This window comes from Leucopleurus acutus, assembly GCF_964270905.1.
Source record: "Leucopleurus acutus genome assembly, chromosome: 1".
NCBI classification, from domain to species: Eukaryota; Metazoa; Chordata; class Mammalia; order Artiodactyla; family Delphinidae; genus Leucopleurus; species Leucopleurus acutus.
Genome location: NC_139142.1, coordinates 42,303,899 through 42,329,440, shown reverse-complemented (window position 1 = coordinate 42,329,440; position 25,542 = coordinate 42,303,899). Strand labels below are relative to the sequence as shown.

Here is a 25,542-nt window from a genome sequence, read left to right as displayed (position 1 = left end):
GTGGGGGACAGGTAGAGTAGTTTTATTAGAAGACAAGAGCAGTCAGCCTAGAAAAAGATCGTTTGGAGCTGGACTAAACCCATCACCAGGATTCTGAGCTAAAAACCACTCCCAGATCACCAGTTACACTGGAGGCTGATTCTACCCTATGTTCTGTTTGTGTTTATAATCAGGTTTTGACAATAGCCCAAGCTCCCAAATAGAAGATTGAGTTATAGGAAGAAACACACAGTACTCAAGAAAACAATTACATGCATGTAACTTACACCAGCTAACTTTTGAATAGTGAGGCCATGGGCTGCTTCTCAGCCCCAGTGGAAGTCACAGCAGAGATGATCATTTTGCTATGCACATGGTAGTAATATCAGGAAATCGTAAGTAGCAATTGAGTAACCAATCAAACAAAAAAGAAGGTCCTTACCTAGCTTATGCCTTCTCTTTGGCTTTGTATAAAGTCAAAACTCTGATATTTGGAATAAAGTCTTACTTCCTTTCTGCTATGTCTGCTGAATAAGGCAAGTATTAGAAAAGCATCTAGGCTAGTAAGTGTCATGGGTCTGTTGGAGTTGCTTTTCCTCTGGGACCTTTGGCTGTCAGGCCCGGCCCAGACCAGCAAATTAACGTTTTTTTCTAGGCTAAATTATTATTGTTGTTACTATTATTATTACTTCAACATGCCTCCTACCTCCTGCTATCGAGCTAAGGTGGTTGGGGACTTTGGACTGCTGGGTTCTTACAGGTGACAAAGCATACCAGGTTGGGGAATATGGACTAGTGTCCAGGTGCTCAGTGGACAGTACTGTGAACTAGGAGATGACCAGAGTTACGACTCAAAGTTGCAGTTGAGGGAACACAGCCCTAAGAAGGATCAGTACCTCAGCTAACCAGATTCCCAACATACTGTGATTTGCCGGAATGGGCGTCGTAGGCAGAGGGACTGGGGTGCGTTTGGGTAAGGGGTTCGGAATTTGGAGTACGACCGACCTGGGTTCGAACAGAGCTCTCCTACTCGGTGGTTATGAGACTCCCACACGCCTCCTCTAGGACCCTGGGTTTCCTACTCTATCCGCCGGCCGAGATGCGAGGCGTCGACGCTCAGCTCTTCACGCCCGCGGCCCGGCGCACAGGAAGCCCCGAGGCTGGGAGGGGCGCCGCGCCGACGTCCCCTGCCGGCCGGCCGGTCGGGCTCCCCGCGCAGGCGGGCGCGCGCCCAACGCTCGACTCGTGGGACGCCCGCGGCCGGATGCTCTACGTCCGCACAGTTCTCTGCCTCCTGGCGGCCCTGGCGGCCTGTGGCGCCGTCGCCTTCCTCGGCTACTGCGTCTACTTCGACCGGAAGCGGCGTGGCGACCCCAAGGCGGGAAAGTGAGTGCGACGGCGGCGGACGTGCGGCGGGCCGGGCTGGGAGGGCGGCGGACGCGCTGACCGGGCCGGTGGCGGAGGGGCTGACTGGGCCCACGGAGCGAGGCTGGGCCGCGGGCGCCGCCGCCGCCGCCGAAAGGCCCGCGGGACGGAAGCCGGGGTGGGGACGGCCCCCTACCAGCACGTGCCACGTTTTGTTTGCAGAAAGAAGAGCCCAGCAGCAAAAGGCTGAGGGACGGGGCGCCCAGGGGAAGTACTTTAGCGACGCCGAGGTGGCGTTACAGTGAGGAACCTCCCGCCGATGCAGATCGCGGCTCGGCCTCAGGGTCCCAGGCCGCTTCCTGAGCCGTTTCCCAGCACCGCTCTGCCTGCCCTCACCCCGTTTCCGCTCAACTTACGTTTAGTTTTTATTGTCCGCTACGAAAGGAAAGGAACGAAGGAAGAACCATTTGGGGTCGTGAAAAGGCAGCTATACAGTAAACGTGGTAGGAAAAGGCACTCCGTTTAGTTTATAAAAAAGAAAGAGAAGCCTTTGCCCTTGCTGAGCAGCACCAGACACTTAGAAACCCACGCCGGGCCTCGGCCGGGTGACAGTGACGCACCGCCCACTCCTGTCCTACTGGGCCTTCCTTCTTGCTCAAAAGCAGAACATATCTTCTTTTTCTCCAAAATGGAATTTGATTAGTTATTTTTAAAGATAATCACAATCATCTTAGCGATCGGTCCAACTTAACTAACTCACATCATCTCTCAAACAGAGGGTTCTTAGGTCCTTCTATGAATTTTCATTCATTCAGTCGGTTGAGCACCTCGTACGTGTGAGGCGTTGTTCTAGGTGTGGCAGAGGTTAGCAATGTGGGTTGGGGGGGGGGAAGACTATCCCCCACGTAACAGGAGCACAGAGGAGGTAGAGGATCACTTTCAGGGCAGGGTTATCATGGAGGTGTTCTACTGATCTACTGCTCCTTTAACCTTAGCGGCTTAAAACATCTTATTTTGCTCCTGAATCTGCAATTTGAGTAGGGCTGGGTGGGAATCACACCTTTCTGCTCCGCTCAGCTTCAGCCAGGTTGACCCCAGGGCTAGGTGCTGGGTCATCTGAAGGCTCGCTCCCTCACACGTTGGGCAGTTAATGCTGCTGGCCGCTTAGCTGGGTCTATTGCACAGAACACCTGCACATATCCTCTCCATGTGACGTGGTCTTCCTCGCAGTATGGTTGATGCGTCCCACCGGGCAAGCAAGTGTGTGGTATATTTGTGTGTGTGTGTGTGTGTGTGTGTGTTGATACACACAGTTGACCCTTGAACAACACAGTGGTTGGGGCAACAACCCTTCCCTCAAAAATCTGAAAATAACTTTACAGTTGGCCCTGCATATCGGTCGTTACAAATCTGAGAATTCAACCAACAGCAATTCAACTGTAGTGCCTATTTATTGAAAAAAATCCGTGTATGTGTGGATCTGGACAGTTAAAACCCATATTGTTCAAGGTCAACTGTATTTATACATGTATTTGTGAGAGAGAACATGTGGGCACGTGCCAGGTTGCCACTTCTACCGCATTGAGGCCCACTCAGTTTCAAGGGGAGAGGCAGTAGCCTCTAGCTCTGGGACTATTGCTGTGGCTGTTTTTGGAACATGCAGTTCTTCACAGAAGACTTTGGAAAAGAGGTGGCATCAAATGAGTGTGGAAGGATGTGTTAAATTTGGGTCCTGGTTTCAGGGGAGACAGCATTCAGAATGAAGGGAACTGAATGTACATAAAGGTGCAAAATGGGGGATCTGCCAGGCCTAGTCAGTAAATCAGTTTGACAGAGGAGTCCCAGTGGGGGATAGTGGGAGGTGAGGTTGGAGAGCTAAGTAGGGGCCGCATTGGAGAAGGCTTTGAAGGCCAGGTTAAGGAATTCACATTCAATGGGGGAATTACTGAAGATTTCTGAGCAGGAATTTTTTTAAAAAGGAGGAAAGCAAAAAACTTTTTAGGTTACATCAGGCAGGAGTATGCTAGATAGAGTGGAGGAAAAGAAAGTTATTGCAGTAGTACAGGTGAGAGGTAATCAAAATCCTGAACTGCGGTGGTATCAGTGGCAACTGGTGATGAGAGATGTGAGATAAATTTTCCAGAATAGATAATTCTTGCTGTCTGATGAAAGGGTCATGGAGAGCAGAAGTCAGAGATTTCTGAGGTTTGAAGATGGAGTCTCTTAGAGAAAAAGGTGCAATTGACAGAGTTAAGAAAGCAGGACAGGGAGTATCCATGGCTGGGCATGAGAGAGATGCTTTCCCTGGGGCAGAGCCTGGGTCAGCTCCATGTCCCTCTCCTTCATTGCCCTTATCCATGGTTGAAGTTACACCATTTGTTTGTGTGATTATTTGATTAATGCTTTCTATTTATTAGAATCAGCTCCATAAGGGCAGACCTTGTCTGTGTTTTTACTCTCCATTGGCTCTCCAGTGCCTAGAACAGTGTCCGGTACATTGTAGGTGCCCAGCAAATATTTGTTGAATATTGTTTATTGTAGGCAGAGAGAAACAGCTTGTGCAGAGGCACAGACTACGAAATTGCAATATTTAAAGTGTTGTGGCCAGAGAGATAGCTGAGTGGTAGTTTGGTGTCTTATTGTGGAGGGCTTTGAATGCCAAACCAGAAAGTTTTGATATTTTTCTGTCATGGCAGATAACCAGTGACGGTGATTTTATTTCAGAGAATGGATGCAATTTTTTTTTTTGGAGTATGGGGTGGAGGAGGGAAGTCAAAGGCAGAAACATCAGTGGCAGTCTAGGTGGGAAATGATGAAGATCTGGATTATTTCAAATGAAGAAGAGGCAGAAGCAGGATTTTTCAAATGTTCTTTTATATAATCATCATAACCACTCTGTTCTTCTAGGTTTTTTTTTTTTTGCGTTACGCGGTCCTCTCACTATTGTGGCCTCTTCCATTGCGGAGCACAGGCTCTGGACGCGCAGGCCCAGCGGCCATGGCTCACGGGCCCAGCAGCTCCGCGGCATGTGGGATCTTTCCGGACCGGGGCACGAACCCGTGTCCCCTGCATTGGCAGGCAGACTCTCAACCACTGCGCCACCAGGGAAGCCCTGTTCTTCTAGTTTTATAGATGAATAAACTAAGGCACAGAGAGATGTCTCTTCCTACTTCCAGGATCTCTCTTCCTCCTCACCCCAGGCCCTTTTTGTTTCCCAAAGTATGGTCTGTGGTCAGTCTGCATTAGATTTACCTGGGGCATTTGTCAAAATGTAGATTATTTGACCCAAGCACCAGCCATTCTGATTTAGGAGGTCAGGGGTAGCCCAGTGGTTATGGGGGCAGTGATGCTCAGACTTCAGAATTTATAAGAATCTTCTGAGGAGCTCATTAAAAATGCACATTCCTGGACTCTACTTAGACTGATTTGCTAGGTCTGGGTGGAGCCCAAGAAAACTGCAGTTTTAATAGCTCGTTCAGCCCATCCTTTGTGAAACAGTGCTCTCAGATTCTGCATAATCCCTTATCTCCCTGGAAGCTCCTTCCCTTCTCCATAAGTGACCTCAGATGTACTGCTCTAGACCTAGGGCCCCAAATTTTGCCTGCCTGCCAGACTCTGTAGCCTAGATGATCTGTTGGCACCTCAGCTTTGTGTGTTCAGAAGTATATTCATCATCTCATCCCTTGCCACGGTTCCTCCTCCTCTGTTTCCTTGTGATGCTTCTGATAGCCCTAGGCTCCCTGCTGTGACCCAACTCATCTTGCTTAAAATATCAACCTCATCTTCCACAATCAATCCCCTTGTTTTTCTGTTCTCTATCTCATACCCTATTCCCTTTCTATTTCCATTGCTCCTGTACTACCTCAGGCTTTTATCACCTTTTACCCAGGATACTGTAATAATTTCTTAACTGTCTCACTGCCTCTTTTCTTATGCTCTCAGAGTAAATTCCTTCTAAACTGCAGCTGTGCATATGTAACACTTTGCAGTAGCTCCCTACTCTGCAGATGAAAGACGAACCCTCTCAGCTTGGCACCAAGGACTTGGCACCGTGGGTGCCTTCTGTATTGACAGCCTTATTTTCCTAAGGATTAGAAATAATACATGGAAAGTTTTCAGTCCCTAGCTGGCCTTCAGTAATTTGTAATTATTATTGTTGTTGCTCCATTCACCCTATCATAATCCAGCTACATAAGCTCACTTGATATTTTTCCCTGCAGTTTGGCGTCACTTGTACTTTCTTCATCAGACTTTCACTGAACTTCTCCACATCTCAAATGCTATCTTTTCTGAGAAACTTACCCTGATCTTCCAACCAGATGGAATGTACTATGAGCCCCAGAGACATTGGACTTTGTTGTTAATGTGTTATTGATATCAAGCATACTTGTCTTTTCTCTTGGTTAGACTCTGGACTCCATGGGGATGGGCACAGGAGTCTTGATCTCCTTCCCCTTCCAGCTCTCCTTAGAGGGTCCTGCTCTTGGCTCACTAAGTATCTGATGAATGAAACCTGTGGTTGTTACTGATCATCAGCATGTTTGCTGATAAAAGCTTAGAATATGATCTCATCTGCAGGTTTATACCATTTAAAAAAGAGAATTCTTGGGGAAAATAAACAGAAAAACTCTCTGAATATAAAAGACTGAAGCTGAAGTGACTGGCAGTGGAGTTGATACTTTGGGCTAGGGATTGCCCACTTTAGCTTTAAAGACCAGTCCTTGGCATGGTACCAGTGATGATGCCATCCTGTGAACCTCGTCACCTTCATGAACCAGCCTGCAGCAAACCACAGCATCCTTCTGAATATCACCAGCTGCCCGGCCAGCCCCCGCCATGCCCTTTGCTAAATCAACAAGCATGGTTAATACACTAGGCAAGAAAATAGGTTTGCAATATACAAAGAAAACTACCTTTGTTATAGTTGATTACAGTGTGATTTCTCCTATGTGTACTTAGCAAGCTGGGTAAAATATGAAGTTATTACAAACACCTCAACCAAACTTGAATATGCCATTTTTTTCATTTGTTTGTTTTAGGAGGGAGCTTCAACTTTTTTTTTTTTTGAATTATAACATGAGCTAAATTTAAGAAATTACCCTAGTCTTCTGACTTTATTTCTCAGAGTTGTTAGATCTAAATGACAATATAACTCATGAAAGTATATTGAAAAGTACAAGAGCTGATATAAAATGGTAATCAGGGTTCCAGGTGTCAAGGGATTAGAGAAGCTGAAGAATAAAACTGGCCAGGCTGCAGCCTGGCAGACGCTGGATGTGCTGGTTTAACAAGGTACCATCTAGGAAGGCCATCAAATGTGCATGGTGACAATTCACAGCCATCGCCTGCTGTGTGTGTGTGTATATATATATATATATATTTTTTTTTTTTTTGGCGCCTGAAATTATAACTCCATTTTAAGAAATTGTCTTAAATATAAAGAACAACTGCATTTGTCATGCTTGGATTTAGAGACTAGATTCAAGATGTGCTTTTTTTTGGGTTTTTTGTGGCACGCAGGCCTCTCACTGTTGTGGCCTCTCCCGTTGCGGAGCACAGGCTCCGGACGCGCAGGCTCAGCGGCCACGGCCCACGGGCCCACGGGCCCAGCCGCCCCACGGCATGTGGGATCTTCCCGGACCGGGGCACGAACCCGCGTCCCCTGCATCGGCAGGCGGACTCTCAACCACTGCGCCACCAGGGAAGCCCAAGATGTGCTTTTAAAACAAAAGTTAAGGGACTTCCCTGTGGTCCCTGGTGGGGTAAGACTCTGTGTTCCCAATGCAGGGGGCCCGGGTTCGATCCCTGATCGGGGAACTAGATCCCACATGCATGCTGCAACTAAGAGTTTGCAGGCCACAACTAAGGAGCCCACCTGCCACAAGTAACACCCAGTGCAACAAAATAAATAAATAAATAAAATAAAAGTTAAATAATTTTGACGAATAACCATAAACCTTACATTCGTTACTTATTGTTAAATATTCTGTGACTCTTTTAGTTGTGGGATCCAGCAAAGAATGAAAAATTACAACTTTTCCTGCAAGAAGTACGAATGGGAGAACTTTGGTTATCCAGAGGTAAGAATGTAAACATTCTTTTGTAAGCAGTTATTTATGATAATTTATATTTGAGAAATATTTATGGATTGGTATTTGTATGTCAGATAACTTAACTAACTAGACATGTTAACCAACTTGCTTCAGTTTAAGAGAAACTGTCCCAGCATTTTCACTTTATGACAGTTACAGCTCCACGATGTTACAGTTAGTGTTAGTTTTGGTTGCAGTCTTGGAAGTGGGCAGATGGAGAAGCAAAGCCAAATACAAGAACACCTTATTTACTGTCAGATAAAATTCTAAGTAAATGGGTTTTCCAAATGACTAAATGTTGTATGAATCAAAACTTAAAAAATTTTTAACTGCTTACGGATACTCCCTGGATATAGGGGCAATTAAAATACAAAGAACCTTTCAGCTTTAACATTTTTTGAGCTGGGATAGTATAAATATGGAGAGGAAAATTATGAGTTATAAATTAAAAGAAAAATAACAATTATTTTATTACATTTTATTTTTACTTACTTTATGTTTAAGAGCTATCATGTAATAGTTTAGATTTAGAGGTGAATGTTACAAATATTGAGATGATGAAAACAAAAATTGCAAACTTGAGTTTTTAAATTTTTCTCTCTCAAAGGTGATTAACATTATTTCTATGAGCCCCTAAATTAACTAGCACTTTTAGGGTTATATACTTCTACTATATTTTACTTCTGAAATTCTCATCTTGGTTGCTTATTCTTTAAATCCCCCACCAAACCCAAAACCAATTACATAAGACGCTCTGGGGTGGGACCCAGGCATCAGAATTTTTTTTTCTTTTTTCTTTTTTTTAATTGAAGTATAGTTGGTTTACAGTGTTGTGTTACTTTCAGGTGTACAGCAAAGTGATTCAGTTTTACATATATTTATCTATATCTGTTCTTTTTCAGATTCTTTTCCCTTATAGATTATACAAGATATTGATTATAGTTCCCTGTGCTATACAGTAGGTCCTTGTTGGTTATCTATTTTGTATTTAGTAGTGTGTATATGTTAATCCCAAACTCCTAATTTATCCATCTCCTTCTCCCCTTTGGTTACCATAAGTTTGTCTTCTCTGAGTCTATTTCTGTTTTGTAAATAAGTTCATTTCTGTCAGTTTTTTAGATTCCATATATTAGTGATATCATATGATATTTGTCTTTCTCTGACTTAACTTCACTTAGTATGATAATTTCTAGGTCCATCCATGTTGCTGCAAATGGCATTATTTCATTTTTTTTTTTTTTTTTTTTTTTGCTGTATGCGGGCCTCTCACTGTTGTGGCCTCTCCCGTTGTGGAGCACAGGCTCCGGACGTGCAGGCTCAGCAGCCATGGCTCACGGGCCCAGCCACTCCGCGGCATGTGGTATCTTCCCGGTCTGGGGCACGCACCCTGCATTGGCAGGCGGACTCTCAACCACTGCGCCATTCTTTTTTATGGCTGATAATATTCCAGTGCATGTATGTACCACATCTTTTTTATCCTTTCCTCTGTCGACGGACATTTAGGTTGCTTCCATGTCTTGGCTATTGTAAACATTGCTTCAGTGAACATTGGGGTGCATGTATCTTTTAGAATTATAGTTTTCTCCAGATACATAGGTGTCAGTATTCTTTAAACCTCCCTAGGTTATTACAGTACACTGGTTGAGAACCAGTGTTCTAATGCAATAATTTTTCACCCAGTTTTCTGTAATCTCAGTTTTCTCTACTCCCTCCTGCCACCACCCCATTTTTACTACTTTGCTGCCAGGTAGTTCTGTAGCCATCTCAGTTGTGTTTATGTCTATATAACCAGAGGGACCATAGAGCCAAAAGTTTTAAGAGAAATTTCTGATTAGCTGATTTGATTGGATTTATTGGTTGGTTGATCTAATTAACCAAACTGATTATTGTTTTTAGGTTACATTAGCTCCATCAACTTGAGAGGCACTATTATATCTTTTTCTTTCTTTAAAACGTTTGATACAAAGTGTTTATTTCCTACTTAGTTATATTAAATATGCCAAAATGTCAACTTCTGTTATTACATAACACCTGAAGAGAGGCAGCACACTATAGTCTCAAGGTTCAGAAAATTAGGTTCTGTTACTAATTCTGGCATTAATTAGCTTTGAAACCTAAATTATTTCACTGATCTTTGCCTGTTTCCTAAAACGAGGTAGTGAGACTAAGTGATTACATGTTTTAACTTAAAGAGAGACTCTATCATTAATTTCCACTATTCACAAATTTTCATTCTTAGTTACTTTACAGCCAATCATCCTAAAACTCATTTTAAAACCACCTAGAAATCAAAGTTCATAAATCTCTTCTCTTCCCCTGGATATGTAATTCATGTTACACTAAATCTTGTTTCAGCTCGTTGATAATACAATCTATGTTTTAAAAGTCTTATTTAGCTAGAACATCAAGATGTTTCACCTGTAATACTTCATCAATCACATATGTAGAGTTAAAGATAACTCGTATCAGTAATGGCAAACCCCAGCCTTTTAAAGGAACTCAGTACCTCCCTCTTGCATACCCAAATAGCAGAACGTGAACATTTCCAATTCAAGAGTGCACTTTTAAATAGTAATTTGGGTCAGAAAGTTATTTAATTGGCAGCTCAACATTTTCCCCTTTATACTTTTTACTCTTTTTGTGGCTTGTTCAAATAGTCTTTATTTATTTTTTAACATTTATTTGTTTGGTTGCATCGGGTCTTAGTTGCGGCATGTGGGATCTTTTGTTGCGGCATGCGGGATCTTTCGTTGTGGCATGGGGGCTCTTCGTCGCGGCGGGTGGGCTTCTCTCTAGTTCTGTTGCACGGGCTCCAGAGCACGCGGGCTCAGTAGTTGCAGTGCGTGGGCTCCAGAGCACGTGGGTTTAGTTGCCCCACAGCATGTGAGATCTTAGTTCCCTGACCAGGGACTGAACCCGCGTCCCCTGCATTGGAAGGCGGATTCTTAACCATTGGACCACGAGGGAAGTCCCCTAAATAGTCTTTAGTTTGATGTGTTTTTTTTAGTTTCAATGCTTGGTGCTTTCTTGGTAATTTGTAGAATGTATATTTTGAAGAACTTTAAAATTCTGCTCTAATCTTATAAATCTGTTTCAGGGGAGCATTGAATGGGGCTTGAACATCTCAGCAATGCCCTTTTGGTGTGTGGGCAACCACAGGAACTTCTGAAAGTTTTCAAACACACACTTCCTCCCAAGGTATTTGAGATGCTATTGTGCAAAATTCCCCTCATTTGCCAGGTAAGCACATACTTAATTATCTTTGTGAAATGAACACTGTAAATAACCATGTTGGGCTTAATTACGTAGAAACAGTGAAGTACTGATATGTGTGTGAATGGCCCAAAGTTTTAAATGAGTAAGATCTCTGAATTTTTGTTTGCTTTTCTTGTCTTCAGATGAAACAAGCTTATTCTTTCATGTTCCTTTGACCATAATGAATTGTATATTTTGTTGAGTATTATACATGTTTCAACATTTCAACTTTAAAGTTAACATTGTTAACACTGTTTATCTTTGTACTTTCAAAGACATCACAATTATTGACTGACTGCAATGTCAACAGAGCTCTATAAGTTAAATGGTATTGTTAATTAAATCACCTAATGGCTTAAAAATTAGATATAATACAGAAAACTGTAAATTATCAAAGCAGAATAATACTTCTACTTTCCAATAATATGACAAAACATAGAAATCACTTTGGTAAATTTAAACATATAGGCTAGTTAGTGTTCTCTTGAGTACAAGTTTATATTGGTAAATGTAAGCAGACTAATACCTATTAATAAATTGGCTCATGAATGGATATCATTTGATACCAAACTGCTGGGTGTACTTATGCATCAACTAGAGTTTCCTGCAGTGTTTGGATTTGTTTTAGGATTCATTTAGCTCTAAGACACTACTTTAACTTTGGTTTACTTTTTATTACATTGATCACATGCAGTAGCTGAGAGTACACTGTATATTGTTGGTCTGACTTGGAATCATTCATGTTGGCTTCTCAGCTTTTGAATAAAACACAAAGCAACATAGTCTCCACTAAAGCACAATAATCAGTTCTTAAACATTTTGCAAGCTAGTCTCAGATGGGATGTTTCCTGAAGGTACATGAAAATGTCGCTAGGATAAGAATGTGTAGTGCCCACCCTGGCACAAGAAGGGAGGCAAGAAAAGGATCGTGCATTAAATTGATTTTATGTATTTACCAGCAATTTGAGGCAGACATGAATGAACAGGAATACTTGGAGGATGATCTTGATTGAAAAACATTTCAGTGTATCCACAATCCAGTCAGAATGCTATGGTGCTATATAGTATAAACTGCTCAGTGATATTTCCATTTATTTTCCTTTTAGTAATAAAATTTTTTTTCTATCTCATACATGATTGAACACGTATTTTGCTTTAAAATTAACAGTCATAATTGAAGAAACCATGGTTTATTTCTCTAATCAAGTGACCAAGCTGCTGAATCTTAAGGCCTCAACAAGTGTTGCATCTTATTATTTTCATTGAACAATAAGACCTATTTTGATTATTCTGGTAAACAGCAATTTTGTTTCCCCAGTGGTTTCCGTTTGCCAAACAGTCATGACAGATGGTTTAACATGGTGGCTACTGCTTTCATGGGATTCTGTCAGGTGAATCCTCATTTCCAGTGCAACAGTTGTTGGCAATCTTTCATCAAAAGTCCATGCATTAGGACTTCTCTATCGTGGTTGGCCAAGGAGTCCTGCTTTGGCAGCCAGGGCTTCATTCTGCTGAATATGATATTCCTGAAATCTCATAGATATTCGTTGAGTCATTTTTAAATATTTCTGTAAGCAATGCTCTGAACAGGTGGTCTAGAAATAAAAAGATCCAAGAGTCAACACAAAAATATTAATTAAAAGAAATTGCATCTATTCTAAAAAAATAACCAGTGGGTACTTTTCTTTTCTTTGAATATATCTGAGAATTAAATGGTATTAATGAGTAGCAAGTGATCATAGCTTTCAATTGTTAATACTTTCATCCATTTACAAAAATTAATATATACTGAATGCTTACCAGTTTGGAGGTACTAAAAACAATGGTAAGTCAGTCCCTGCCTTCTGGATTAGATTTTCTGCAGGTGTGTTTCAATATTAACTGAAATCCCACATTCCCATCTCTTATTCTGATTGTTAAAATGTAGGCCCAGTATCAGGTTTGTTCTTTTTAATGAGAAACTCCATTCACAACATTTGTAATTTTCAACTTTTTACTTTTTAATAAGACTATTGTACTTAGCATCTCTCAAACTTCGTCTTTATTTAACAAACACTTATTGATTGCTGGTTATATGTTAAGTTCTTGGCATGAATATTTATCAACATATTCCTCTGGAGGAATTTTATGTCTCTTTTAGCCAATATATAAATGTTTTGAAGAGGATATTAAAAGTTAAGACTTCTAATAGGGTTAGGCAATATGAGCCACCAAATTCAAACTCTACTTTTTCCAAAATTAACCTGCGTTTTCAAGGTCAGATAGGAAAGCCATGTCAAGTTTCTCTAGCCTGGCCATCTTGACTGAAAGCTAATTATTAAGAATCTTTGCTTTGGAACAATGTATTCAGCAAGTCCCAGGCATCTTCTCTAAAAAAGTCTGCCGTAGTTCAGTGTGGCTGTGATATTAAATTTGGCATCGTTAAACCCAGTGCCACGAGTCTGGCTGCTTCAAGTTCCTCTGAGCAATGGAACATATAAAAGGTAGCCTAAATTCCTGTAATAACTAGGAACAAGCAAAATGCTTAGGGGGATCCCATTTATATTGTTTATGATGAACTTAGAGAATTTTTAGTGGGCAACACTTTTCATACCTCTTCAGGTTTTACTTCTCTTGTTGTGAAGTCTTTAACACAGTCCAAAAAGCAGGTTTCTGTAAGTTTATTGTAGGTTCCAAGAAATTCCTTAAACTACAAACAAATCAGAAGGTTCTTTAATATTTGGTTTTTAAAACAAAGATGTTTTAAATACTGATGTATTTAGGCAAAATACCCTGTAATACTTGAAATCAAAGGTTCTTTTGCTACCTTAAATGGGTATAATATGATCTACAAAATATAGTCAGATTTTCTAGTTGAATATTTATTATTTCCTGGATTATCTTTCAAATTATCTGAAAAATGAATATGCTTCATATCATTTAACATCCATCTGTGGAAATGAAATATAAATATTTTGTGAGATCACTGACTGACACGGTTATATCCAGTAGTGCCTTAATTTTTTGCAAAATCCTTTTTCCTTAATTATAATACCTTACCTGTTTTATCTGATCAGATTCTGGTATTTGTGCAGCCATATTCTTTTGGTATGTTTATTAGTCACCTGATTTAAAAGTAAAAAGTTTGTCAGTTTGTATACAAATTTCTGTAGGCTAGTTGAAGGTAATCAAACCAAGCACAGATTTTGAAATAGCACTGAAACGAGTCTACCTGAAATTACTGTTCATATTTTATAAATTTCTGATTATGTAATTATATGCCCCCCCCCACAATCTCCCAGGTCATTAATAAGAACCTTACAGTTTAGAACTCGATTTTCTTAATGCTAGCTATGAGAACCAAAGGCCCTATCTACATCTCCATTTTTTAGACAGTTTGCTCTGTTACCTTGCAAAGCTACGTATTAAAGTCCCATGCGTAGTACGGTTTTATGGGAAAGAGCTCTCTGGTGTCTTCCTATAAGTACTTAAGTTAACTATCCCCCTGGTTCCTAATACAACTTAGATCTGTGCTACTAAAGATCCTTTTACTATCTCTATGTAAATGCAAAGGTTCTATTAATTAACAAACACCATCCACTTATTAATCAACAACACTCATGAAAGAGAGTTCTAAAAGACTCTAAGAGAAAGTTACAGGAGTTGTACATTCTACAGTTCAAAAAGGGTAATCACAGAGACTTAACAGAAACTTCTGAACATATGACACTTTTGATCTAACTTGGGGGCAACAGAGAAGTGAAGATAAGGAAGTCAAAGAGTGTTTCTGAATTACTGGGATTTTCACATATCCTAAATGGAGGACCCAGGATCAGTTAATTATGATGTAAGAATGTATCACGTTATTTACTTATTCTATCCTGGCTAGTTCTAAAACAGATGAAATCTCATAAACTGGATGTGTATGTCATTCTTACTAGCTCATCAATTATTATTTAAAGTGGCTGTGAAAAGCACGAAATTTTCATGAAGCTCACATGGAGATTAAGTAGGAAATTCAAGCTTAGGGCAGAGTGTATGCTACTATCGTGAAAGAAAATTCTCATTTTGATTAACAAATACAATCAATGGTAATTCCACTCCAGCATTCCCAACCATGTATAAAACTTTACCCCTTTTGCATTTATTCTTCCCTCCTCTTTTGTCCTTATCCTGTGTGTTCATAAGTATTACTGCCATTTTTAAAAAGTTATTTTTTCCACATGCAAGGGAAAGCACCAGTTCTTTTCTATTTGCTATCCTAGTCTCATTCCAAAATTCTGACTGTCTATACTTCAGGGAATCTCTGGTTTAGTAGTAACAGTTATAAACTATCTTTTCTATTAAAATTCTTCGATATCTGCTACAAACAATGCAGTAGAGGTTTCAGATTAGCCCAACATGCAGGCAACTAGTGTTCCATAAACACCTAAAAAGTTACCAAGAACGCTCTTTATTCCTATTTTACTTCACAGCTTTATAAATAATATATATATTTTAACCACATAAACTACCTGAAAAATACCAGGAATTAACTGAAGGTCACAGTTTTTCAGGTATTGCTGTGACTATCATCATTGATATGTCCCAGGTAAGATACTTCCATTATATTTACTCTTTGCTCACTTAAGTCATGAAACACTGATTCCACACCCTCCAACTACGGAACTGCATAGAAATACAAACCTAATTATTCCATTATTTTCTAATATCAACTTCAAACTTATTTACAGTTTGAGATCTCAGCAGTTACTATTTTGCTAGATAGATATGGGTAGATATTCATTCAGTAAACATTTATTTAATGTACCAAGTACTGTGCTAGTTATGAAACCAGCCATGCTTCTGAGGTAAGATGCATCTTTATAGCTGCTATAAAATTTTATCACTAACCAGCCAAGAAACAGAGAATCCTGTAAGTATATCATACAGTGAGGTTTAGGATTTGTGCTTCTGGGAAGGTGGGGTAGATGTGCTTTTCCCTATTCTTCTCACTAAGTACAACTAAAACCCCTGGACATTACACATAAAACAAACATAAGACTAAAAAGTAGAGAGGAGAAAGTATATTAGCTAGGGCCCTTGGGACCCGAGAAACATCACAGTAGTGAATTCTCTCCCATGTCTGGGGTCTCATATATCACAAACTTGGAGCTGAAAAAGCTGGCAATCTGCAAATAGCCAGTTGGAGTAGTCAAAAAGCCCCTCTGTACCCCCAGCCAAAAGTCTGCCTTCTCTACCCAAAAGGCTAGGAAAGGGGAAGCCTGCCTATAAAACAGAAATCTTTTAAACAATAACTGCTGTACTCCAGGCCAACACAGAAAAAACTTTGGTTCTCATCCCCACCCACATCAGCATAAGCCAGATAGACTTCCACCCTCACTAGGTTGTAACGAGACACTCCAACTCCCACACCAGAATAGTGTCAGAGAAGGGTGATTAGGGAGCAGGGACTTTAATTCTTGCTGGGCATTAATAAGGACCCCTCCCCCAAGTGTCAGTGGAAACTGCATGGGGAGCCTAGACTTCCACCTCTGTTGTCAGTGATGAAGTGCCTTTCTCCCTTCCCTCTCGGGTGGTATCAAAGGAGGCCTAGTTGAGATTCAGGACCTACATACTGCCCCATGGTAATCAGGCCACATGCCCTCCTGTGGTGTCAGTGGAGGCCACGTGGGGAGTAGTAATGAGGCACTCCAGTGCTCAGCCAGGGAGACACCAATGAAGGCCTAGTAGAGATCCGTAACTCCTACGCTCACCCAGCAGAAATGAGGAACATCACCCCCACCCCCTGGTGCACGCGTGCGCGCACACACACACACACACACCACCCACCCTCTCTAGTGACAGAGTGAGGAACTTGGACTTCTACTCTCACCTGGCAGTAATAAGGTGCCCCCACCCCATGAAGCAGTGTCAAAAGCAGTCAGCTAGAGGAGAAGGTTTAAACAAGATCTAGAGTCTCATAACACAAGATGCAAAATGTCTAGGTTACAAAAAAACAGAAACAAACAAAACTCATTCCAAGAACTAAGATCTTAAGGAAAAAAAGATGTCAAACACTGAGATGAGAGATGTTAGAATTATCTGACAAAGATCTTAAAATAGCTATTACAAAAAATGTTTCAATGAATAATTAAGAATGTCTGAAACAAATTAAAAAAATATAAAACTCAGCAAAGAAATATAAGATATCAAGAACCAAATGGAAATTTTAAGAAGTGAAAAATAGAAAAAAACAAAAGAAGCTCAACAGACAGAATCAACAGCAGATCGGAGGGGATAGAAAAAGGAACCTGTGAAGGAAGGAGGAAGATAGAAAAAGAATTATCCAATATGAATAACAGAAAAATAGAATAAAAAAAATGACAGGGTACCAGGAATCTGTGTGACTGTGACAAAAGAACTGACATTTGTTTTATTAGAGTCCTGGAAGAAGAGAAAGAGGGCAGGGCTGTTAAAGTACTAAAATAATGGCTGAAAACTTCCGAAGAGAAGCTTACACATTCAAGAACTGAATTGCATTCCAAAAAGCGTAAACACAAAGAAATCCACATCAAGATACATCACAGTCAAACATTTAAAAACTAAAGACAAAAAATTTAGTCTTGCAAGATGTCGCTTGCAAGAGAAAAGCGACATCTTCTATGGGGAAAAACAATTAGGATAATAGCAGATTTCTCATCAGTCAACCCAGAAACCTGTATCTAGCAAAAATATCCTTCAGGAATGAAGGTGAAATTAAGACATTCTCAAATGAAGGAAAACTAATCCTTTTCAGGCAGGTCTGCTGGCACCAAATTCTTAAAGTTCTGAGCAGAAAAAAACTGATAAAAGGAGACTTGGAACATCAAGGAGGAACAACACAGTAATAAAAATAGGAACAGGTACAGTACCCTTTCCTTTTCTTCTCGAGTTTCCTAAATTATATTTGACAGTTGAAGCAAAAATTATAAAACTGTCTAACATGGTTCTAAATGTATATTTTAAATGGGGAGGGTAAAGGGAGGTAAGGTTTTCTCACTTCACTGAAACTGGTAATATGCTGACACCATTAGACTGTGATAAGCTTTGTATATGTCATGTAATACCTAGAGCAACCACTACAAAAGAACATAAGGAGATACACTCAAAAACATTATAGATTAATCAAAATAAATTACAAAAATAATCCACAGGAAGGCAAGAAAAGAGAAACAAAACCAGAACAAACAGAAAATAAAAAATAAAATAGCACATTTAAGCCTTAATAAACAATTACATTAAATATAAGTAGTCTAGAGAATCAAAAGACAGATTGGGGGCTTCCCTGGTGGCGCAGTGGTTGAGAGTCCGCCTGCTGATGCAGGGGACGCGGGTTCGTGGCCCGGTCCGGGAAGATCCCACATGCCGCGGAGTGGCTGGGCCCATGAGCCATGGCCGCTGAGCCTGCGCGTCCGGAGCCTGTGCTCCACAACGGGAGAGGCCACAACAGTGACAGGCCCGCGTACCGGGAAAAAAAAAAAAAAAAAAAAAGACAGATTGGCAGAGTGCATTAAAGAAATGACCAAGTATATGTTGTCTATAAGAAACTAACTTCAAATACAGTGACACAGACAGAGTGAATACAAAAGGATGGAAAATGATTTATCATGCAAGCATTAATACAAAGAAAATAGTGGACATATTAACATCAGATTAAGTAGACTTCACAGCAAAGGAATTTAACAGAGACACAAAAGGACATTAAGGGTCAATCCACCAAGAAGACATAGTACTCCTAAATGTGTGTGCCCCAAGCAACAGAGCTACAAAATATGTAGAGAGAACTGAAAGGAGAAAAAGACAAGTATAGTTTCAGACTTAAACATCCCTCTCCCAATTGATAGAACAATTGATAGAACAACTCAACAGAAAATCCACGAGGATACAGAAAAACTCAACAACATTAACCAAAAGGATACAATCTACATTTATAGAACATTTCACCCAATACACAGAATACACATTTTTTATTAAGTGCCCATGGAACACATACCAAGATAAACCATATCCGGGGCCACAAAGTAGCCTTAATAAATTTAAACGAATTGAAATCATACAGAGTCTGTTTTTAGACCACAATGGAATCAAACTAGAAACCAGTAACAGATAACAGGAAAATCTCTTAACATCTGGAAAATAACACTTCTAAATAATCCATGAATCAAAGAGGAAGTCTCAAGGAACTTTTTAAAAAAGTCACTGGACTGAATGAAACTGAAAATATAGCATATTAAAATTTGTGTGACACAGCTAGATCAAGTGCCAAGAGGAAAATTTTATAGTACTAAATGCATACATTAAAGAGGAAATGCCTCAAATCAACTTTTTTTTTTCTTTTTACCTCAAGAACCTAGAAAAAGAGCAAAATAAACCCACAAAGCACGTAGAAGGAAGAAAATAATAACAGAAATCAACCAAAATGAAAACAGAAAAGCAACAGACAAAAATCAGTGAAATAAAGAGCTGGTTCTTTGAAAAGACTATAACAGACAAACCTCTAGCAAGACTAACAAAGAAAAAAAGTCACATATTATCATTATCAGGAATAAAACAAGGTATAGTACCATAGACCCTGCAGATATCAAAAGGATAACAGAACTATGAACAACTCTATATACATAAATCTAACAACTTACTCATGAATTTACTATTATCCTGATATCAAAACCAGATAAAGAAGATACATACAAGAAAACTACAGAAAAATATCTTCATAAAATAGACATAAAAATCCTTAACAAAATAATAGCAAATATAGTTCAGTAATATATATTAAAAAAATACACACCTCTAATAAGTAGGGTTTATTCTAGAGATGCAAGGCTAATTCAATATTTATAAATCAATAAATGTGATCCACCATATTAATAGATGAAAAAATAAGTCATGATCATATCAATTGATGCAGAAAAAGCATTTGACAAAGTCAGTACCCATTCATGTTAAAAACTGAAAATTAGGAAGACGGGGAACTTCTTCAACTTGGTAATGTACACCTACAAAAAAATCCTACACCCTGTACTACATAGTTAATGGTGAAAGACTGAACGCTTTCCCCTAAGATAGTGAGCAAAGCCAGATGTCTGCCCTTACTACTCTTAATATATTGCTGGAAGTTCTACCCAGTGCAGTAACTCAAGAAAAAGAAATAAGACATATAAATTGTAAAGGAAGAAAATAAAACTGTCCCTCTTTGAAGATGACATGATTGTGAACATAGAAAATCCCAAAGAATCTACAAAGAAACCCTAGAACAAGATAGTTCAGCAAGTCAGCAAGATCACAGTATACAAGATAAACATGGCAAAAATCAGTTGTAAAAACTGTAATTTTCCGTGTTACTGAAATTAAAAATACAATACCATTTACAATCACTCAAAAAAAAAAGATTTATGGGTAAATCTAACAAGGCATGTACAGGTAAATCTAACAAGGCATGCTGAAAACTACAAAATGCTGATGAAAGAAATTAAAGACTTAAATAAATGGAAAGACACATTGTGTTCGTGGATTGTAAAACTCAGCATAGTAATGATGTAAATTTCCCCAAAACTGATATACAGGCTTAATGCAATTCCTATCAAGGTCGAGTAACATTTATTATAAATATAGACAAGATTACTTTTAAATTTATATGGAAAGCAAATGGACTTGAACAAATTCAAAAAAAGACTAATAAAGTGGGAGGAATCAGTCTACCTGATTTCAAGACTTATTACATAGCTACAGTAATCAATATTGTGTGATTTTGGTGGAAAAGCCGACACATAGATCCATGAAACAGGATAGAGAACCCAGAAATAATAACACAAATATGCCCAATTGATTTTTGGTAAAGATGCAAAACCAGTTAAGTGAAGATAGCCTTTACAACAAGTGGTGCTGGTACAACTGTACATCCATAGGCAAAAAATTTAACCTCAAAGTAAGTCTTTCACTTTATACAAAAATTGTCTCAAAATGGATCTGGGACTTAAATATAGAACATAAAACCCATTAAAACTTTTAGAAAAATAGGAGAAAATCTTCGGGCTTTAGGGCAAAGAATTCTTAGACTTCACATGAAAAGCAAACTACATATATGATAAAGAACGAATAACTAGACAATATAAAGAAGTCTGCAAACTCTATAGTAAAAACACAAATAATCCAATTAGAAAATGGGCAAAAGACACCTCACCAAAAAGATACAGATGGCCAATAGGCACATGAAAAGATACTCAACATTGTTAGCCGTTAGGGAAACAAATTAAAACCACGATATATAGCATTACACACCTGTCAGAATGGCTGAATTAAAAAAATATAGTGACACCACCAAATGCTGGTGAAAATGAGGAAAAACTGGATCACTCAGATATTCCCTAGTGGTAATGTGAAATCATATAGCCACTGTGGTAAACGGTTTGGCACTATGTTAAAAACCTAAATGTACAACTATCATATCACGCAGCAATTGCATTCCTGGGCATTTTTCACAGAAAAATGAAAACTTATGTTCCCACAAAAACCTGTACATGAATGTTTATATACACTTTATTCATAACAGTCAAAAACTGGAAGCAATCCAGATGTTCTTCAACAGGTGAATGATTAAACAAACCGGTACACCCACACCATAGAATACTACTCAGCAATAAAAAGGAATGAGGTACTGATACACACAACAGCCTGGATGAAACTCTAGAGGATTATGCTGAGTGAAAAGCCAATCCCACAAGGTTATATACTATATGATTCCATTTATATAACATTCTTGTAATGACAAAGTTACAGAAATGGGGAACTTAGTAGTGGTTGCCAGGGGTCGAGGAGGGGGTAGGGGAGGAGGAAAGTAGGTGTTACTATAAAAAGGCAACATGAGACTTTTGAAATGGAAATGTCCTGTACTTTGACTGTAACAACATCAATATCCTGGTTGTGATATTGTACTACAGTTTAGTAAGATGTTACCATTGTGGAAAGCTAGGTAAATGACACAAGGGAGCTCTATTTTTTCTTACAACTGCATGTGAATCTACAATAATCTCAAAAAGTTTGAGGTTGCCCAGCTTTCTAATCCCTGCCAAAGAACAAGGTACAGTGTGCATTGTGGTAAATGTTAGCAAATGTTCAGAACTAGAGTTCTTTTGGCTTCCTACTCAGAAAACAGCCTGAAAAGATCCAAGAACTGGTAAGATAACTTTTGTGGTTAGGTGTTAAAAGAAAACTTTGTGGGAACTTAAAAAAAAAAACAAAAAACAAGAGCAATAAAACAGGAATTAAAGGAACCTGGTTCACCAGCAGGCCTCTAGCTGAAAGCACAAAAGGTTATCCAAAGACCTGTTCATGTTTGCTAATTATAATGCCAAAATCAGCTTCTTTTTCCTGTTCCTATCCTAGTATTTCTTCAGGTTAAAATTCACGTATAATATGACTTTTTCAAGCAGAGGTCAGAGAGGCAGAAAGTATGAAATCTTTAAATGTTGTGTAACACTGCAGACTCTACCTCACTTCCCTCTTGGTATACAACTCATAGTGACAAATGATGATTGTTATTGGGAAGTCTTTGAAGAGATATAGATGAGGAGCACCCCCAAATGTTGTTTGTATGAATTTTTTTGATAGTTTTTTTTTTTTAAACCTAAGTGAAGGCAGTTGTTCCTAGAAAATACTGGAGATGGTTGAGTGAATAGATGATTTTCAAATTTACTTGCTAGTTTGTGTCTTCTGAGTCTTCCAGCATTCTATCTTGCAGTTATTTAATCATTAGTTATGTTGACTGACAAAGTCCAACAGCCATACAAACCACCTGATAGTGAGAAGCGGTAGAAGCAATGTGGCTGCCCTTTTATTAGGTCCTAATTACCAGATATTACAAGCAAATGTTTGTTACTGTAGAGGCAAATATCCAATCAGGGGATACCTTCTGGTTATATCCCTGAAACCTGAAGAGGGAGGGAAGGGATAGAGAGTTCTAGCATCTCTGGCTTGGGCCTTAGGAATGATTACAGCAATGCTAAGTAATTTTTGTGTCAAACAAAATGTATCATAAAACCAGGGAACTTAAGAGAATTGTTAGTCATCAAGCTCAAACCTTTTCTGATGCATGAGTTTCCTTTCTGTTCTGGAAAAGTCGTTGTCCAACCTTTGCTTGAATGTCTCCAGTGAGGCCTGATTTCTCACCTGAAAAATGAGGGGATTACAGTATGACTGCTGAGGCCCCTTCAAGCTCTAAGCCTGTTCGATGAAATCTAAACTTCTGCTGGCTAAGTCATTTTTTGAAAAGCCTTTTCCTTTTCAATAAGTGAAATTAGTTTCCTCAATCTGTTCTGAGGTTACAGTTATTTAGCATATGTGTTATTATGTATTAAAAAATACTTAATATCCTGTTTTGCCATGTAATATGTATGTTCAGGTGAACATACAAGGACAAACAATTCCCAGAAATTTCTGAGTATTAAAAAAAATAAACTAATCAGGATGTGGTGGGAAGATACCCTCTATTTAGTCTTTAGAATCATATGCAGATTTCTACCAGGTCTGGAGCCAAATTTCTAATTCTGTTCAAACTTAGTTTACAATAAGTGATTCTTCTGATGTCCTTGGCCACTATCACTATAACTGATCCTGGCCGCAGCATGGCTGGTACTGGTAATTGGTAATCTTGTGATTCAGGCAAGGATCATGAATGGATGATAAAACTACTGGGTGATAGGTTGGGGAACAGGATATATGCATTGTATCAAAGCATCTCCACAGGTTACTTATCACAAAAAGAAAACTGTCCCTTTACATTGGGAAGATCTGCCAGTCACCACCTTAACCGGTGTGGTACCACCTATGTGCTATTCTTGCCAAAAATGTTTTATGTGATTGATTATGAGGGAATAATTAGGAACAGCCACAATTTGGGACTATGTGTAAGATGACTAGACTGGTCTTTTCTAAAAAAGTCATAAAGAAAAGGAGTAGAAAGGGCTGTTCTAGAATATGACTAAAGAATTAAGATAACTAAACAGTTGTGAACTTTGGAACTCCAAACCATTTTTGAGTTTTAAAAATAAAGACTTTTTGGGATAATTGGAGAAATCTGAATATGTTATCTTAGGTGTGATAGTCATATTGTGGCTATGTAACAGTATGTTCTTAAGGAGATACATGCTGAAGAAATAAGGGTTAAAGGTCATGATGTCTGCAACTTGTAAGTGGTTCAGCAAAAAAAAACCTGTATATCTCTCTGTATATGTATATATAGAGATATGAGAGTGGGAAAGAGAAAGGAAATAAGTAAAAGTGTTAACAACAAACAAATGAAAGAACAATCCTGTGAGCCATGTTTTTTGTTCCCGGGCTATCTGTTCTTTATTTGATAGGTCAGATGTCTAAACTGATCTGAACTAACTTGCTAGATTGACATAAAATAGGACTCTACCACATGTCCCTTTACTTTAGATCATTTGCAGCAGCTTTACGAAATTGTGCCTGATTAACTGGCAACCCTAACTTAATCAGAGCAAAACATTCTTTTGAAAGATCACTGCATACTCCTTTTGGGTTTAAAGGATGGCTTCAAGGCCTTAAAGGATGAGCCTATGAGCACTGGACTAGATGGGGGCAAGATTACTTGGGTTTTAATCCCAGCTCTGATTGAAGAGTTGTAAGATCCAAAACAAGTCACATTTTTAATGAGTTTCTACACCTACGAGCACACCTTAGAGGGGAAAGGTCACTTTTTCTTTTACATCTAAGTTTCACCTAGAAAATAAGGGAGATAAATCATCTCAAAAGTCTCTTACAGCTCTGACACTGTCATTATATCTTTTAATTTACATAAATTATAAAACAAATTGTGAACAGATACTACCTAAAAGCCTGGTAATGAAGGAAATGTAACTGAAATACAGAAACTCATCAAGATTTAAAAGGTTCTCTAAAGCTGAGCCCTTAAGGTCTCTTTTAATTCTAGGATTTCTTCTATCAAAGTAGACAGCTGAGATGTAAAAATAAATAAAAATTTGTTATTTAACCTTTACATCAGATTACATTTTTTGCTTTGATTAATCTTTTAGTAATGCGTAAAGGGAAACGTTTAAGTAATGCATCCTCGAAAATCAGCAAATCAGATAAGGTGTGTTGGCCCTGGTCTTCTGTCTAGAGAGAATTTTTCAGTTAAAGGAGGGTTCAGCTCAAGGTCACAGGGTGGATGCCTTACAGTCTAACTCACTGTCCCAAAACAAGACCCCGACTCCCCAAACTTGGGTTGAAGGTGGCTCAGAGCCTCGTATTCGACCCTCGCCACAGTGATGACACTGTTCCAAGGCAGGTCCCAAACCCGCTCTGGGGACGCGTTGCCCGGCTCCGCAGCCCCCGCATAGCACCAGGTAACCGCGGCGGCCTCCTTCAGAGACCCTGCCACCCTTCCCGAGCGTAGCTTGCAGCCCCCCGCCTGGAAACCCGGGATTCTGTGGACAGAGAAAAGAGACCATACTTAAGGACAGACTCTCGCATCCGACACCAGTAGGAGGCTGCGGGGCTCCGCTGCCAGTCGAGTCTGGGGGCGGAGGATCTGGGTCAGGGCCGGCGCCGCAGCCGCTGGATGAAGGAGAACACGTGGGAATGGCGATGTCAAATAGCTCTTATACCCTACTTCACCGATTCGTTATAACGCCGGAAACTCTAGAGGAAAAAGCCGATATCATAAACGAATTTTAAAATCCCCTGAAAATTGATTTTTTGATTGTCTGCTTAGATAAAGCTATTTCTGACTTTCCTCTTCAATATCAACACGAATCTGTAGAAACCTTTTGTAAAACTAATTTACTTAATCTCGCGTCCCTAACGGTCTGCGGGAGCTACCCTGTAAACAGTC

The 25,542-nt window shown here is 39.4% G+C and overlaps 3 protein-coding genes across 3 annotated transcripts in view; 2 read left to right on the top strand and 1 right to left on the bottom strand.

Annotated features, from left to right (window-relative positions):
• Nucleotides 1-1,243: 1,243 nt before the first annotated feature.
• TOMM20L (translocase of outer mitochondrial membrane 20 like) lies at nucleotides 1,244-11,704 on the top strand (the record flags this gene model as incomplete). Its single annotated transcript, XM_082844070.1, is given in 6 exon segments — nucleotides 1,244-1,360; nucleotides 1,362-1,433; nucleotides 7,346-7,424; nucleotides 10,534-10,541; nucleotides 10,545-10,676; nucleotides 11,651-11,704. Coding segments are annotated over 6 exon segments (462 nt in total).
• The window catches only part of KIAA0586, a 121,747-nt gene continuing 106,817 nt past the window's right edge, over nucleotides 10,613-25,542 (top strand). Inside the window, exon 1 of the mRNA XM_082844036.1 lies at nucleotides 10,613-10,676. The gene's annotated coding sequence lies outside the window, so the exon portion shown is untranslated. The remainder of the gene's footprint in view (nucleotides 10,677-25,542) is intronic.
• TIMM9 (translocase of inner mitochondrial membrane 9) lies at nucleotides 11,361-25,269 on the bottom strand. Its single transcript, XM_082844078.1, has 5 exons — nucleotides 25,162-25,269; nucleotides 22,768-22,856; nucleotides 13,731-13,795; nucleotides 13,285-13,380; nucleotides 11,361-12,286 (listed from the first exon to the last, which is right to left on the bottom strand). Exons 3-5 carry the CDS (start codon nucleotides 13,767-13,769, stop codon nucleotides 12,152-12,154), a joined length of 270 nt encoding a protein of 89 aa, XP_082700204.1. The 5' UTR covers nucleotides 13,770-13,795; nucleotides 22,768-22,856; nucleotides 25,162-25,269; the 3' UTR covers nucleotides 11,361-12,151.

Coding starts and splice junctions, on each gene's coding strand:
- TIMM9 (XM_082844078.1), bottom strand. CDS start 13,769: ATGGCTGCACAAATACCAGAATCTGATCAGATAAAACAG. Junction 13,381..13,730: donor AATCTGATCAGATAAAACAG/GTAAGGTATTAT, acceptor ATTTGTTTGTAG/TTTAAGGAATTTCTTGGAAC. Junction 12,287..13,284: donor GAGAAGTAAAACCTGAAGAG/GTATGAAAAGTG, acceptor TTTTATTTCTAG/ACCACCTGTTCAGAGCATTG.